Here is a 15899-nt window from a genome sequence, read left to right as displayed (position 1 = left end):
GAGATGTTCAACAGAGGAATCTGGGGTCATAATATCTAGGTCCATGGTACAGGGAAAAAATATTTTAATTGCTAAAATTCAACTAAGAAAAAGGGCTGTGTGATCTTCCTTATTTGTTCCTTCCATGGAATTTTACAGCCTTTACTCTTAGTTAAGCAACATACCTAGAATTTGGGTGTCACAAATCCCTTTTTTGGAGGCAATGAGATGGTACAGTAGAAAGATCACTAGACTTTGGAGTCAGGAAGAACTGAGTGAAATCTAGCCTCAGACACCTACTAACTATATCCTTGGACAAACTGCTAAACTGTTTACTTTGGTTTCTTCAATTATAAAATTGGGAATATAATAGCACCTACCTTACAGGTATTGTGAGATATTTGTAAAGAGCTTAGCACAGTGCCCATAACATAATTATTCTCTTTTTCCCCTTCCTCTCCCTCTCCTCCTTTTTCTTTCTTTTTTCTTCACTTCTGCTTCAGAAAGATGAAATTGCTAGTCTATAAGGTCATTTGTCCCTGACATCTTCCCTCACATGATTTTAGAACTGGAAAAGATCTCTAGTCTGGAAAAGATCATGTAGTCAACTTTATAAATGCCTCCTTGAGCTAATAATTAAGCTGGGGGTAGTGGCACTTTTTCAAGAATACCACCCTGAAATTGTTAAATCAAGCAATACGATGGGTCCTCTTCAGATCTAAATTTATATTATTTCCATGGTTTTATTATTTGTCATAATAATAAGAATTATTAATATTAACAATTAGTATGCCAATTTTATTGAATGAGATGTTTTATAAAAACACTGCGCCTTCCTCACAAAATATGCAATTTCATTTGACAAATTTATATATTTTAGAAGTCCAGTGAAATTCATGCATGGGATTTATTATTATTAAATGTTATTCTGCTTTCAAACTTCCCTGTTGCTGTTGGTTCTAGTCACTGAGATTTGAAACTTCAGGGTCCTCTTAGATTTCCTTTCCCTTTCTCTCTATATTCAATCAATTGCCAAGTCCTATCAATTCTATCTCTACAACATCTTTTCATTCATTTATTTTCCTCCATAGAAAGTTGCCTAAACTACAATATCCTAATCCAGTTAAACATGATTTCTAGGGTAGAATCTATGGAGAGGGGAAAAAAAAGACTAAGTGATTTATTTTCTTAAATGCAACAAACCGTGGACTTTTCTTTCCTATATTTAAAACAGAATTTTTGACCCTGACATGCTTGATGTGGGAAGCCAGATGCAAAACCATTGGGATTTCAACATACTTCACTGCATTTAGTTCTAGAAATATTTTATTTTCACCACTATATAAATAAAAAATTAGTAAGCAAGTATTTTTTTCATGGAGGAAAAAAGGTCCAACAGAAAATTCCTAGGAACTCACCATCAAAGATATCCACCATTCTGAAGAAAGCCAGTGATAATGATGACTTTCCACTTCCAGTCCTACCACATATGCCCACCTAAGACAATTACAAGAAGCATTTAGGTGAATATTATGTAACAATCCAGGTACTTGTTTTTAGGAATAAGACTACCAAAAATTATCCCCCACTAAGGATTTATATTCTCATGAAAAGTGGAGAGGTAGGGATGGACCATATGTACAGGGATAAGTAAAGACAAGATAATTTGTAGGGTTAGGGAATGGGACTAATAGTTTAAAAAATTTGGAAAGATTTCTTGTAGAAAATAGTACATGAGCTGAGGCTTAAGAGGAGCAAGGGATTCCAAGGAGATGTGGAAGTAGATGGGGAGGTAGAACATTCTAGATATTGGGGACAACCTGTCTAAATGAAGAGATGAAGAAGATGGATTATTCTATATAGACAATATCAAGAATGCCACTTTGGCTGATACAAAGTATGTTAAGTGAGTAACAAGAAACCAGACTAAGAATGGATTGAAGTCAGATTGGGCAAGATTTTACATTTCAAACAAAGGAATTTATATTTTAGCCTAAATATAATAGGAAGCAACTCAAGCTTCTTGAGCATGTGATGGGAGTAGAAGGAGTTTAGAGAATATGGTCAGAGAAGCAACCATCTTTTCTTGAGATAGAGAAATTGAATCACAAATACTAAGTTAATTAAAAAGAACAGAAATTGGACAAAATCATTTTAACTCAAAAACATCAAGATAAAAAAATACCAAAACCCTATTTACATACTCATAATAAAATCATTTATTTATAGTCTTTCTTTCTGATCTTCTTCCATGATATCATAAATTGTCATTAATAAGATACAAACTTGGTTTCTAGTTACATTTCTCTACAAGCAATCCCAGTGTACATCAGCTTTCTGTGTATCCACTCACAGTTTTGTCATTTCTTTATCATTGATTTCTGTAGTTAGTTGGTTTTCTGAACATTATACTGTCTTATTCTGTTTTCAAAGTGATCATTTCAAGAACAATGACAGTAGTAGAATAAGACTGAAAGTTCTTGCTTTTCCAATGACTAAAATAATGGGATTAAAACCAATCTAAATGCAAAAATTCTTAAGTGGCTACTTAGTGAACCTTCAATTCAAAAAAGTTGTCTTCTTGCCTGCCTGCCTGCTTTCTTTCCTTCCTTCTTTTTTCCCTTCCTTCTCTCTCTCTGTCTCTGTGTATCTGTGTCTGTCTTTTTCTCTTCACAAAGAGAAAGTTTTAGGACCTTAAAAGTCAAGATAAGAGATGTTTTTTTGCAAAAGAATGGGCTAGAGATAGAGATGATGGCAAATTCTGAGGTATGAAGGACAGCTTGCTGAGAAAACTTTCTCTTGGGGATCTTCATTGGTTACTCTTTTTGTGGAATAACTTTGTATTCCTAAATGTCAGTGGCAATTTTCCTCCTATACTGTATTTAACACTTAACCAATTTCACTAGATGCCAGGATTCCAGAAACTCTGGATTTCTTTGGGCACAACCTGTTTATGGCAAAGTTTCTTATTATGCACATACCCTATTTAAATTAAAATACCATTCCTCTGCATAATAAGTCATTACCAAAGAAAAGTCATGATGAAAATCAGTTCTTAGATATAAGAAAAACACAACTGTAAAATTCAGAGGTTGGGATTTAATGAGATTGTAAATAAAGATTGGGATGGGGAAGGCAGAGAGATATTCCATAGTCAATCATTGCCTACTTTCTATTCTACTGGTTTTGAAAAAATACATTCTACTTGTATTTTATTCCATAGTTCAGATAATCTGAATGTCAAAGTGCATAATATGTTAGATAAATGCCACTAAAACACATTTGGATAACATGATTAATCATCTTGGGTAAATACCATTTCCAAGTAAAAGTACTTTGGATATGTCAAGCCTAACATTCAGAAAAAACTTTATTAGCTTTTCTCAAAACCAACCTTTCTTCTGAACTTTCCTACATGATGGTGATTTAGATGTCATTCTTGCTTTTTACTTTCATTAGTCCCATATAACCAATCAATTAGCAAATTAAAGGATGACAGTGAGAGCTCCCATACCTTTTGCCCTGGTTTGATATAAGCCTTAACATGTTTAAGAACTGGTTTGAGATTATTTTCATATCTGACACACAGGTCATGAATTTTGATCTCTCCTTCTTGTGGCCAATGTTCTGGAACTTGAGATGGATCTGGGAAAAGATAGCAAAATTTAAAACAACAAACCATATACTTCCTTTACTAAGACTACGCTCTTTTTAAGAATAAAGTAACATCGATATGAGTTTTGTGATATTTATTTAAGTAAAGTTATATACTGAGTGAAAAATTCATGACTAAACCCTATTTTTTTCTCTATTTTGGGATAGTTAACAAGGATCCCACCTCTTCAATCTTCAAATACTCCTTCCAGATGTCAAATTTGAAAAATTATGTTAGTCATTTTTTGTCAGCAAAGCTCAGAATCATAGCTAAAAAGACACTAATATTAAGGTCTACATCATATAGCTTTATAAGCTTTAAGTCTTCTGAACCTGAATGCTAGTCTCAGCTGGATCATTAACTTAACCTCTCTCAGACTTAGTTTCCTCATCTGCAACTGAGGAATTTGGACTAGATTGCTTTTAAGGTTCACATAATTTTGAAAATTATGATTCTTTGGTAGTACAATTCTAGAATAAGTAATAAAGAATCTATGTTAGATGGGTACTTCAACCAGTAAAAATTATTTTAAAAGAATTGATCTACTATTTTCCTAGTAAATGTAGGAATGATTTATTTTATTTTTGATAGTATTTTTATTTTTTTTCTAATTACATATAAAGAGATAAATTGTAACATTTATTAAAAAAATTTAGTTCCAAGTTTTCTCCCTCCCTTTTTCATCTCTGTCCTCCTTAAGATGATAAGTAACTTGATATAAGCTTTATATGTGCAGTCATATAAAACATATTTCCATATTAATCTTTCTGTGAAAGAAGAAACAGTAAAATGATTGTACATGTGTAATCTATATCAGATTGTTTACTGTCTTAGAAAGGGAGGTGGTAAGGGCAAGAAGGAGAAAAAAACTCTGGCACCCAAAATCTTTACAAAATGAATATTGAAAACTCTCTTTACCTGTAATTTGAAAGATAAAATGTTATTGAGTAAAAAAAGAAACAGTTCAAAAGAACCTCTACACACACACACACACACACACACAAATAAAGAAATTAAAAATGTATTCTTTGATTTGAATTCAGACTTCATCATTTCTTTCTTTGGATATAAGTAGCAATTTTCTTCATGAGACCTTCAGAATTCTCTTGGATCATTGTATTGCTAAATATAGCTAAGTCATTCAGAGTTGATCAATATAACAATGTTGCTGTTATTATGTATAATGTTCTCCCTGTTCTGTTCACTTCACTCAGTATCAGTTTATGTATGTCTTTTCAGATTTTTCTAAAATCTTCCTGCTTGTCATTTCTTATAGCACAATAACATTCCATACCATTAATATGCTATAACTGCTTCAACCATTCCCCAACTGATGAATATAACCTTAAATTTCTAATTCTTTGCCACCATAAAGAACTGCAATAAATACTTTTGTACAAGTAAGCCCTTTTCCTTTTTTAAAAACTCTGTTTGGCATACACCTAATGGTGGTATATTACTGGATCAAAGGTTATGCACAATGTGATTGCTTTTTGGGTATGATTACAAATTTCTCTCCAGAATGGTTGGATCAATTTGCAACTCCACCAAATAATATATTAGTGTCCCAATTTTCCCACATTCCTTCCAATATTTAACATTTCTTCTCTGTCATGTTAACCAATCCAATAAATATGAAGTGGCACCTCAGAGTTGTTTTAGTTTGCGTTTCTCTAATCAATAGTAATCTAGAGCATTTTTTCATATGACTACAGAAAACTTTGTTTTCTTCATCTGAAAACTGCCTATTCATATCCTTTGACTATTTATTAATTGGGGAATTATCTATATAATTATTAATTAGTTAATTCATTTCTTTATATAGTTGAGATATCAGGACTGTATTAGAGACATTTGCTGTAAAAAGTGTTTCATAGTTTTCTGTTTTTCTTTTCATCTTGTTGTGTTGGTTTTACTAATGCTTTTTAATCTGATATATGCAAAATATCCATTTTACATCCTTCTCTTGTTTGGTTATAAATTCTTCCATTCTCCACTGAATTGACAGATAGTTTATTCCTTGTTAGGAGAATTTATTTATGGTATCACTCATTATGTCTAAATCATGTACTCATTTTGACCTCATCTTGATATATGGTGTAAGCAATTAGTCTATATTTAGTGTCTACCACACTGTTTTTCAACAGTTTTTGTCAAATAGTGAGTTCCTCTTTCAGAAGCTGGGGTCTTTGGGTTTAACACTAACTAAGATGAACTAAGAAGTGTTCATCTTTAGTAATACTTCCATTTATTAATTCTTTAGATTTCAAAATAACTTTAACTGTTCATACATTGTATATCTTGCAAACTCTCCATAGCTGAATAAAGTTAAAATGTAAAGCTTTTTTCTGGTTAGTTCAAACAAAAAGTTCTTTTTTAAATTTGAATGATCAAAACAATTTTTTCACCACATTCCTCTTTTGATGAAGAATTTGATTTCCAATAACTATGTAAAGTTATCAAAATGAATAAGTAAGATTCAAATTTTTAGCTCAAAGCAAGGAAAATGAAAAGATGAAGATTATGAAAATAACACATAGAACAATACCCATTGCTCCTTCATAGTTTTCAGACTCCATTGTCAAGAAACTGTTTACTTTTTTTACTGCTCCCATTTGGACCTCCAAATCAGCCAAATTTCTCACAACCCAATTCAAATAGTTGGTTATCTATATTAGGAGACAAGAAAATACATTTTAAATGAATTATTTGGTATTTGACAATAGTTTTAAAATTACTCTATCAAATGTAAATCTTATGTCTTTGCATATGCTCAAAAACATAATAATATAAAACAAATATGACATGCTATAGCTTCAAAAGCATGCAATCTGGAAGTAAACCAATATCCAAGAAGCATTTGGGAAAGTACTATAAGAGTAGAGATCCTTAGAGCTAACTTATTCATCACACAATTTAGCATTTTAGAAGTCTATCATGATGTAGAAGAAGAGCAAAATAGATTATATAGGAAATCATTAAGTGTCAGAAAATGTTGGAAGGACTTCATAGATGCTGTGACCTTGAGATAGACCTTGAAGAATGAATAAGTAGAGGAGAATAGACTTAGGCAGGGCAAATGATTTGCTACAAGTAATAGCATCGAAATGAGAAAGACACTAAAAATGTTCATTTAAAATTATTTTCTAAAAGAATTCTGAAGTAAATTGTGAAAACTACAATTTTAAACAAATTATTTATATTTTACTTTAATATGATATAGGAAATTATATAATACCACATATGAAGAAGACAAAACAAAGCAAAGAATCAGTATTCATTCATTTTTAAATATAAAGAGCTGAGGACACGAGATTGTCTGGTCCACTTCTTTCCTTTTATACATGAGGAAACTGAATTTTGGAGAATCTGTGACTTGCCCATGGTCAACTGGTTGGCAGGGCATGGATTCAAATCAAGATAGCCATTTGATGACAAATTTAAGGCTCCTCCTACTCAGCTACCCTGACAACTCAACTGATTCAGGCCTTAAACTGTAATTTTAGCCAGAATTATCTAATTAATACCAAGAGTTATACTTAACATTACATATTGAAATGAAATCTATAGAACTTTATTGTTATTACAGAATAACTTCATAAAAGAGATATAGTCCTGCAAAGTCATCTTTAAAGAGACTTTCTAAAAATCTAATTATTTCAAATTTTCTATCATAAAACTAAAACTATATTCAAATACAAATAGGAATACATAGGAATATATTTCTGCCTCCAAGATATGGAACACACTGACAACAACAAGAAACCTTGACATTCAATCAAAAATGAAAATTCTCAGATAAATATATTTTATTAGAATGCCAAAAGAACTCATGATTTTATAATTGTGACTGCTTTTGCAGACTATGGCTCAAAATATAAAATGACAAATGTCTAGGAATGGAAAACAACAAATTCTGGCAATAAAGTATTTGCTTGATGCTATCAAAATCCAAATTAAACTAAATAACTGGGAGCAAGGAGGAGAGATAGGAAGCTGCCTACATTTATATATCAAAGTAAATTCTGCAAACAGTATAATTACAATGTAGGAAGAATAACTGTAATGATATCCAAAAATCCACAGAAGACAAAATTCAAGGAAGGGACCTAATAGAAAATGACAGACAAATCCCATTTCCCTTTTTGATGGGGTTATTAGATTGGTAGGTCAGTTATGGTAGGGCAAATATGTTGATATTACTCTAGAATGAAACAAAGCAAAATTTCTTGTGCTATTTTTGTTGACAGAAAGGAGAGTTCTAAATTAGAGGATAGTACAGTTAGGTGAATTCAGAGGACAGATTGGACATATCCCAAAGAATAGTCTAATGGTTTAATGTAAATGCTGAAAAAAGGAAAATTAAGGCTTTTTGCACAGAACATTTTACTAATAATTAGAGATATTCAAAAGTAGAATATATTTTAGAAGTTTGTGAGTTCTCCTTCCTTGTAAATCCAAACTAAGGCTTATTGACTGCTTTCCAGCTATATTGCAGATGGGATTCTTTGGACTAGATCTTAACCTTATTTATAGCATGATCTAACAAAATCTATGGATCCCTTCTATTACTGTTATAAATGCATAAAATAAACATGATTACAAAGGAAATTAATTATATGGAAATATACGTCTTAAAATTAACCACCCATACAAGATTTTGTAAGGGTGAATGTTGAAAATTATCCATGTATATATTTTGAAAAAAAAAAAAACCTTTAATAAAAAAAAAAAAACTCAGTAAACACTTGCATGGTGACCTCGCCTATCACCTATTTATATACTGTACAATAGACAGCTATCCCTTTATATTTAGCTAATTTATGTTTAATGTGTCCCTGTTTTATCTGCTTGTTACATATACAATATTTTAATTTTCTTATAATATATGCTGTGCCATTTTGATTTTTATTTTGGTTGGTTGAATAAACTTGTGACTCTCAAAACATTTGAAGAGAAATTTGTTAAAATGACATCAGTATTTGTTTCAGGTTCATCTCAATTATGATAAACCTGGGCATTTTATATGTTTATCAAAGTCTTTTATTGAGAAGAAGGTAACTGTATGAAATGCATGTATATAACATTTCTGAATAACCTTTACTCTAAACAAATTTTTGAAAATTTAGTTGATCTAATTTTGGATCAACTGGAAAAACACAATTTTTGAAATCTCTGACTTGGTTTTTAGTATTATCTTTCTTTATTGAATTTTTCTTTTTAAATATGTTGTTTTAGGGGCATCTAGGTGACACAGCAGATACAGCACCAGTCCTAAAGTCAGCAGGACTTGAGTTCAAATGTGGTCTCAGATATTTACTTCCTGGCTGTGTGACTGTGGGCAAGTCACTTAACCCCAATTGTCTCAGCAAAAAAATTTTAAAAATTAAAATTAAAATATGTAGTTTTAAGACTTTTTTCTGACACTATTATGTAATTTTTGAAAACAGTAAGATGGGAGTATCATTTATATGCTACCATACATGTTAATATGTATTTTATCTATTCTTTATTATCTTAGTACTTACATGTTAGCATGTATGATAACAAACCTATTGTCTAGGAGAAAAATGTAAGATAATATATTTATAGCCATTGTTACAAGTTTATAATGTATTTTCTACCTTGCTTTATATGTCTGTTATATAACTTTCCAAATATTCTTTTTTGATTTATTTTACTGATTGATTAAAAGGGTACATACAAAATGCAAAATCCACAGTTTTGATAACTGATAAGCCAATTGTGTTGCAGTGCTTTATTACATTGAGAGTGTTGTCTTTCTTGGGCTTTTAGTTAGCTACTGAATTAGACACATTTGGGTTTTATACATTTTGCATTTTAATTCTTTGGTTCTTTGTTGTTTCTATTAACCATTAGCATTATTTTAATAAATGTTATGATACCAGCCTAAAAAAATTACACACACACACACACACACACACACACACACACACACACACACACACACACACACACACAGGTTCATTGACCTTTATTTAAGAGCCCCTGAAACAAATGGCTTCTGATTCTACTTTCAAATCTGAGCATATTTAATATACTTTATAAGGTTTCATTATTATTAAATAATGTCACATGCAACAATATATTTTCCTTATCCAAATGAAAATTCTGTAAATTAAATCTATTTGTCTAAGATAATCTAGGAAGGCCTAGATACCTAGGACTTTAATAGTGACTTGAGCCAAAAAAAGAAAAAAAAAACTTTTGGAATTTTTTTGGTAGTCTACATTAGGCTAATAATGCATTCACTTCTCCATGTTTAATTAGTAAATACACTGGCAACATAGAAAACAGAGTGTGATTAAACAAGTAGTATCTTTTTTTTTTTCTTATAGGTTAGGAGCACTTTGAGTATGAGTGCGTGTGTGTGTGTGTGTGTGTGTGTGTGTGTGTGTGTTCCTGTGTGCACTGGGGTATAGGGGGAGGGGAAAGGTCTTGCAATTAAAAAAAACTGTCTCCCCAAGTCTGAATCTACTCCAAGTTGTCCTGAACTTGTTTGGCTTTGGTCTGAAACCAGTGCTTACAAGAGAGTCATTTTGCTATTTCTTTCAAGTTCTTCCCCTACCACACATTAACAAGAACTAACCTTGAAAGATATCCATATGTTGGATTAAAAATACATATTTGTGTAATGTGTGTATATTTGTATATCTATATATGTACATGTATATAGCTATACAAATATATATCTATATATGTACATATGTGTAAATACAGGCCTGTATATGTATGTACACACATACATATCTCTGTGTATATATGTTTAATTATATAAAATTTTATATATAAATCCATTTTCCTATAAATTAGTCTCTTTTATACATACCGTAAGTGCATACAGGAGGCCCAGTCCTACCAGACCAGAATAAGATGTTTCAGTAATCGATGCAATAGATGCAACAGCTGCAGTGAGAACAATGCATGCTCCCAGATAATCCTAAAAAGTAATAAAAATAGGTTATTTCCAAATTTCAAATCAACGAGACTATACTACCTTTTTTTTTTTTAACTAGGGAATGACCACCAGAGAAAGTACTATTCTACATTTCCATATGTTTTATAAGCCTAAATACCTACAGTTTCAGAGGAATGTCAGCAATGACGTTAGGTGGAAAATTTCTTTGTTCAGATTGGCAATTCTTTGTGTCTCTAATTTTAGCACTTTGCCTTTATTTGTGTCTGTTTTAGTTCATGGCTTTTCACCAATGTACTGTGACTGCTAGTGCTAGAACTCTTTAGTATGCAAGCCATAGCCTTGGCAAGACTCTATTCCAGGCTGCCTATTAAAATTTGGACCATTTATCTCTCAGAAACTCAGAAAAGAATGAAGTTGCTGAAATGCCAGTCAGGGTTGTTTTTTTTTTGTCTGGGGTATCATATAACATCTCATACTATCATACACAGTCAATCTCATCATTCCAATGAGCATTTATTAGCCATCTTCAGGGATACAACACTATAAAATATGACATGGCTCCTTCCCTTAGAGAGACAACATGCACAACATAACTGTAATATAAAATCATACAGAATAATCACAGAAGAGTGGTACATGCATAGGACTAAGTGAAGGCTTAAGGAAAACATATCTAATAACTTTTTGGAATAAAGTCTTTAGAATCAATTGGATATTTATTTTTTACTTAGAAAGAATTCTGAGGTCATCAAATCCCAGCCCCTGATTTGACTGATGAGGAAACTGAAGCCCAGACTTCAGTTGCATATGTAACAACCAAAATGGGATTTAAACATGTCTCAAATCCAAACTGCCATACAACCTGCCTCCTGGAGATACGACATTTAAACTTGGCATAGATAAGAATAGAAAAGGCATCATGGCAAAGGCATTCTCAAATACTCAAATGGACCTGTGATTTAATCAATTTAGGAACTCCCTCTAATAATATAGATCTTGATTCATCTATGCTTCCTCATTATGTGATTATTACGATCTGTCATGCTATCCTAAAAGTTTACTATAAAGAATTTACCCAATATGCTAGAAACCTTTTTCAATTTCTCACGCCATTTTGAGGGACCAGTGAAGCTCTTTTTTTACTCTTGTCATGTATCTAACTTTCTTCTTGTTATACAGCCCATTGATGATCTCTTTATTCCTGCTTTTCTCCAGACTTCTTCACTGGTTACATGCAGCCTATTCATATTAATCATAAACCCCATTCACATATTTAATCTTAATTCTTTAGAATGTCTCCTTGCCATATTGTAACATTGGTAGAATAATAATATTAAAAAGATGAAACTTTACTTTCATGGAAACTCTGGGGTCTGTAAAGAAGCCTTGTAATTTCCCAAAAATGTTGCAGTCCCATCTTCTTCACAATTTCCAATCAGGGCTCAACTCATTGACCATCTATACTATCTGTCCAAGAATCATACCAATAAACAAATGCCATGGGATGTTAATTGAAATATAGGCAGTATATATTCCTTATCCAATTGGTTTTTGCTGTGTTGATTGGCAGTTCAAATTACTTTTGAATTATTACAGACTTCTTCCAGGAGATTCTTACCTGTTCTACAGCTTTATGCAACCAATACAACATTATCTGCAAACAGTAGCATCTAGAGGCCCTTGCTGTCCACAGAGAATTCCTTCTCAACTTGGTCTCTGTGCTGGATCTCCATCATGATAACAAATACTTTTTCATTGTACCTCAACTGATATACTATCAAAGCCTGATTGAATATGGTTATTTCTGGTGCTGTACATCTTTGGGAATTGTGAATGATCTTGATGTATAGGTGGGAGACATTCTGCCTTAAGAATTTTTAGGCAACATTTTGTCCTGCCACATCAAACACTGTTTGATTGTCACCAGATGATAATCACAGTAGGTTATTATATTCTCTCCTAAACAAGTCAAATGCTTCATTATAGTATAGACGTGATTCTGAATTTTGGAAGGATATGTAAGCATAACATAAACTCTAGTGCACTGTAATATGCTAGAAAGGTACCAATTTTAGCTAAAGTAACAATCCTCTTTCTGAGGACTAACTCCAATAAATAAAAACAAAACAAAAAAACCATGACCAGTAAGTTAACACTTCATGATGATTTTTTTTGGCTATGGCAATCCATGAGTATATAAAGAGGATAAAAAAGGAGAAGCAAAGGACACAGAATCAGAAAAGTGTGAGGGTATTATAGAAGAGATAGTACAAAATCCAACACGACTGGAGTACTATGGAAAGATATACTATGCTACATATAAACAAAACAGAAACTTAAAACCATAGAATTTTAGAACTGGAAGGAACTTTAGAAATCACTTACTCTAAATAAGATAGAGAAACTGAGGCCTGGAAGGTACAAATGACTTTCCCAAGCTAGATATGGAAATCTATTTATCTGCCTGATCAGACTCCTCAGAATAAGTACCCAACTTCTTTGAAAATTTCTGCATATGAAAAGTAATCCAGTTCATTCCAGAAGTTAGTTAAAGCCATATGTCTGGCACAATATAGAAGTTGTATAACTGATATTTTTTTCTTGAAAATGTAATCTTTTTATAATACAAGGGTGATGAGGCTGAACAAGGCAACTTCTGTTGACTACATGCTTTGGGCCCTTGCTAAAGTGACCAGAGACTACTAGTTGGTCCCTATGACAAGGGTAGAAAGTGTTGGAATTAGAGGTGTGCCAAAGAAAAGTGTTCACTGAGGCAAGAAGAGCTGTCCACTAACCCAAAATTTTTGAATGTCTGGCTTAGGACATTTCCAACAACTTTCCCTTGAATTTCCCCAATGGATTTTGCTCTTTCCCTAGAAACAGTTACATACATATGTACATGTGGATGAGCTTAAGATTTTATCATATATCGTTGGCTTTCTCCTTTGATTTATTTCTTTCCTTGAGAAAAGGTGACTGAACAGTGATCATGAAATGGATGTTAGTTTATAAACTTAAACTCATGACTTATGGTATTTTGAAGTCCATGTACTGACTGACAACAGTAGATGCTCGTTGCAACGGTCCCATTTCTTTGAGGAGCTAGATTATCACTGATAGAATCATTTTAGTGCCTGAAAGCCCCAGATATTACCTGGCTAGCCAGAAAATCTGGACCTTGCACTGCTTTTCAGACAATACAGGCTGAGATAAAAAGGAAAAATGTTCAGCAGTCCCCTGAATCAGTTGTCTAGGAATCTTAATCTCCTGGGAGACTATGATAGAACAAGTAATAGGTTTTAGTATCTGTTTATGAATGTCGTCAGTATGAGTCCTTCAAGTGGTTCATGTGTATTATGTATCTATGGGTTACTGTAAGTTATTTATGATAGGTTACTGTTTCATATTTTGTTTCTTTTATAGTTGATGAAATGTATAGAGTCTTATTTTTCAAATCTATTATTTTGTACTTTGAATAACTTTTCTAGAAGGACCTCTCAAATTCTTTTGGAAAGACTCTGGCCATAAAAAAATCTGAAATTTGTTTAAGAAGATTTTCCTGGAATAACTACAGGTGGAGATATGATGAGCCAGAGGGTTAAATGGATCTTCTCTGTAGTGTTAAAATTCCCCAGAATCGAATCCTATCTCTGAGTTTATAAAAGTAGGAACCCCTGTGGGAGAGAGGTATACCTCAGTTTCAAATAATGTTTATTTCAAATAAAATCCTAATAAATGAAAGAGTCTTACTAAGTGATTTTTATGCATCCTAATTAGCAAAATGAATGTAGATCATTTTTATTCTGTTTGTCAAAAAACTGTTGATCACAAAGAGGACTGGAAAAGAGTATGCATACATATGATAAATGCATCATCACTGTTGAAAACAATTCATACCCTGATGATGGTGAATTACTAGAATCATCATTCTATTGGAAGAATGACAGGTTACAAATTATGTTGGTGCATTTTAATTACATTGATAATCTAGAGTGTCCAGAGGAGGGCACCCAGAATGTTGAATACATACCACATGAGGATTAGTTGAAAGAATTAGGCATATTTAGCTTAGAAAATAGAAGACTGAGGATGGGTAGACAAGATAACTGTCTGCAAGTATCTTAATTGTTGTACTTTGGAAGACTAGACTTGTTCCATTTGACCTTAGAGAGCATCAACTAGGGACTAATATTAGAAATATCTTCCTAAAGATGAGAGCTATATAAAAATGTGATGGGCTGTCATTAGGGGTAATGGGTTCTTCCCATTAAGAGTTTTGAAGCAGAAGCTGAATGACCAATTGTTAAGTATAAGATGCTTTTTGGTTAGGGATTGCAATAGATAGTGACTGAAGCGCCTTTCAACTCTCAAAATCTGACTTTTGGAGCAAGAATGCTTGAGCAGACCAGCAGATGGAAGACTGAAATAGAAGTTGTTGTTGAAATCTTCCTGAGATATAGACTGCAAGGTAAGAAATCAGTATATTCTCCTCTCTTTGGGCTTCATTATGTGCCTTTACTTCTAGACACTAAAAAGTATGTTTACCTTTCTTTTTTTTTAAATACTTGCTTTGTCTTTAAACACACTGTTAATCATAGACCTTTGCTAGTCTTAGTATATTTATTAGAAACAAGAAGGCAATGGGGTATTTTCAAAGAGGAAGAAACAGATCTATCATTGAAATGTTTTGAAAGAACACTGTCTCTGGTTAAAGTCTTGAAGCCACAAAAACATAGAAAAAATACAGATCACTTTATACAATTTCCTAGAGCAAAGGAGTGTTTGCACAGAAAAACCCATCTAGACCTGGAGTAACAAAAAGGTAAAAAGGAATGACTCAACAACACTGCTCATCACTTTCACCACAGAACTTCTATACCTATATTTAATGTTTACTTATCATATTATCATACTTATCATATTCCTCTAGGAGAATGAAAGCTCCTTGGCAGCAAGGACTGTTCTTACTTTTACATTTGTATCCCTGGCATATAAAAGACCCTTTATGCTAGGAATTTATTCCCAGAGTTTAATCATAGATTTATCTCCTTCTTATGACCATGAAATTTAGATTCTTTGTTTCAGGGGTGGACCAGATTATATAATTGAACTGAATGTGAAATTCATTATGTACTTATATCTTGATAGTTAATATGTAGAAAATGGGTGAGGTTCAGAATTGACTAGAAGAGAGAATGGAATAAGATGCATTTAGAAAATTGTACAGAAATTTCAACAGTTCCAAGTTTCTCTTGTTATGAAGACCTATCTCTTTAATACTAACATTTTGCTGCTGATGTCCTATTATTTTGATTAAAAGACTCC

The 15899-nt window shown here is 32.4% G+C and overlaps 1 protein-coding gene across 2 annotated transcripts in view; it reads right to left on the bottom strand.

Moving 5' to 3' along the window:
* ABCC9 (ATP binding cassette subfamily C member 9) overlaps nt 1-15899 on the bottom strand; it is a 190340-nt gene that overhangs the window by 12593 nt on the left and 161848 nt on the right. For both annotated transcript variants that reach the window (XM_074268855.1, XM_074268856.1), the window contains 4 exons: nt 10485-10595; nt 6183-6303; nt 3494-3624; nt 1398-1476 (listed from right to left, as the gene is read on the bottom strand). In XM_074268855.1, the coding sequence (XP_074124956.1) occupies nt 1398-1476; nt 3494-3624; nt 6183-6303; nt 10485-10595 (442 nt within the window). The remainder of the gene's footprint in view (nt 1-1397; nt 1477-3493; nt 3625-6182; nt 6304-10484; nt 10596-15899) is intronic.

This window comes from Sminthopsis crassicaudata, chromosome 5, assembly GCF_048593235.1.
Source record: "Sminthopsis crassicaudata isolate SCR6 chromosome 5, ASM4859323v1, whole genome shotgun sequence".
Taxonomy (NCBI): domain Eukaryota; kingdom Metazoa; phylum Chordata; class Mammalia; order Dasyuromorphia; family Dasyuridae; genus Sminthopsis; species Sminthopsis crassicaudata.
Note: the sequence above shows the minus strand (reverse complement) of the source record. Positions and strands in the feature narration are given on the sequence as shown.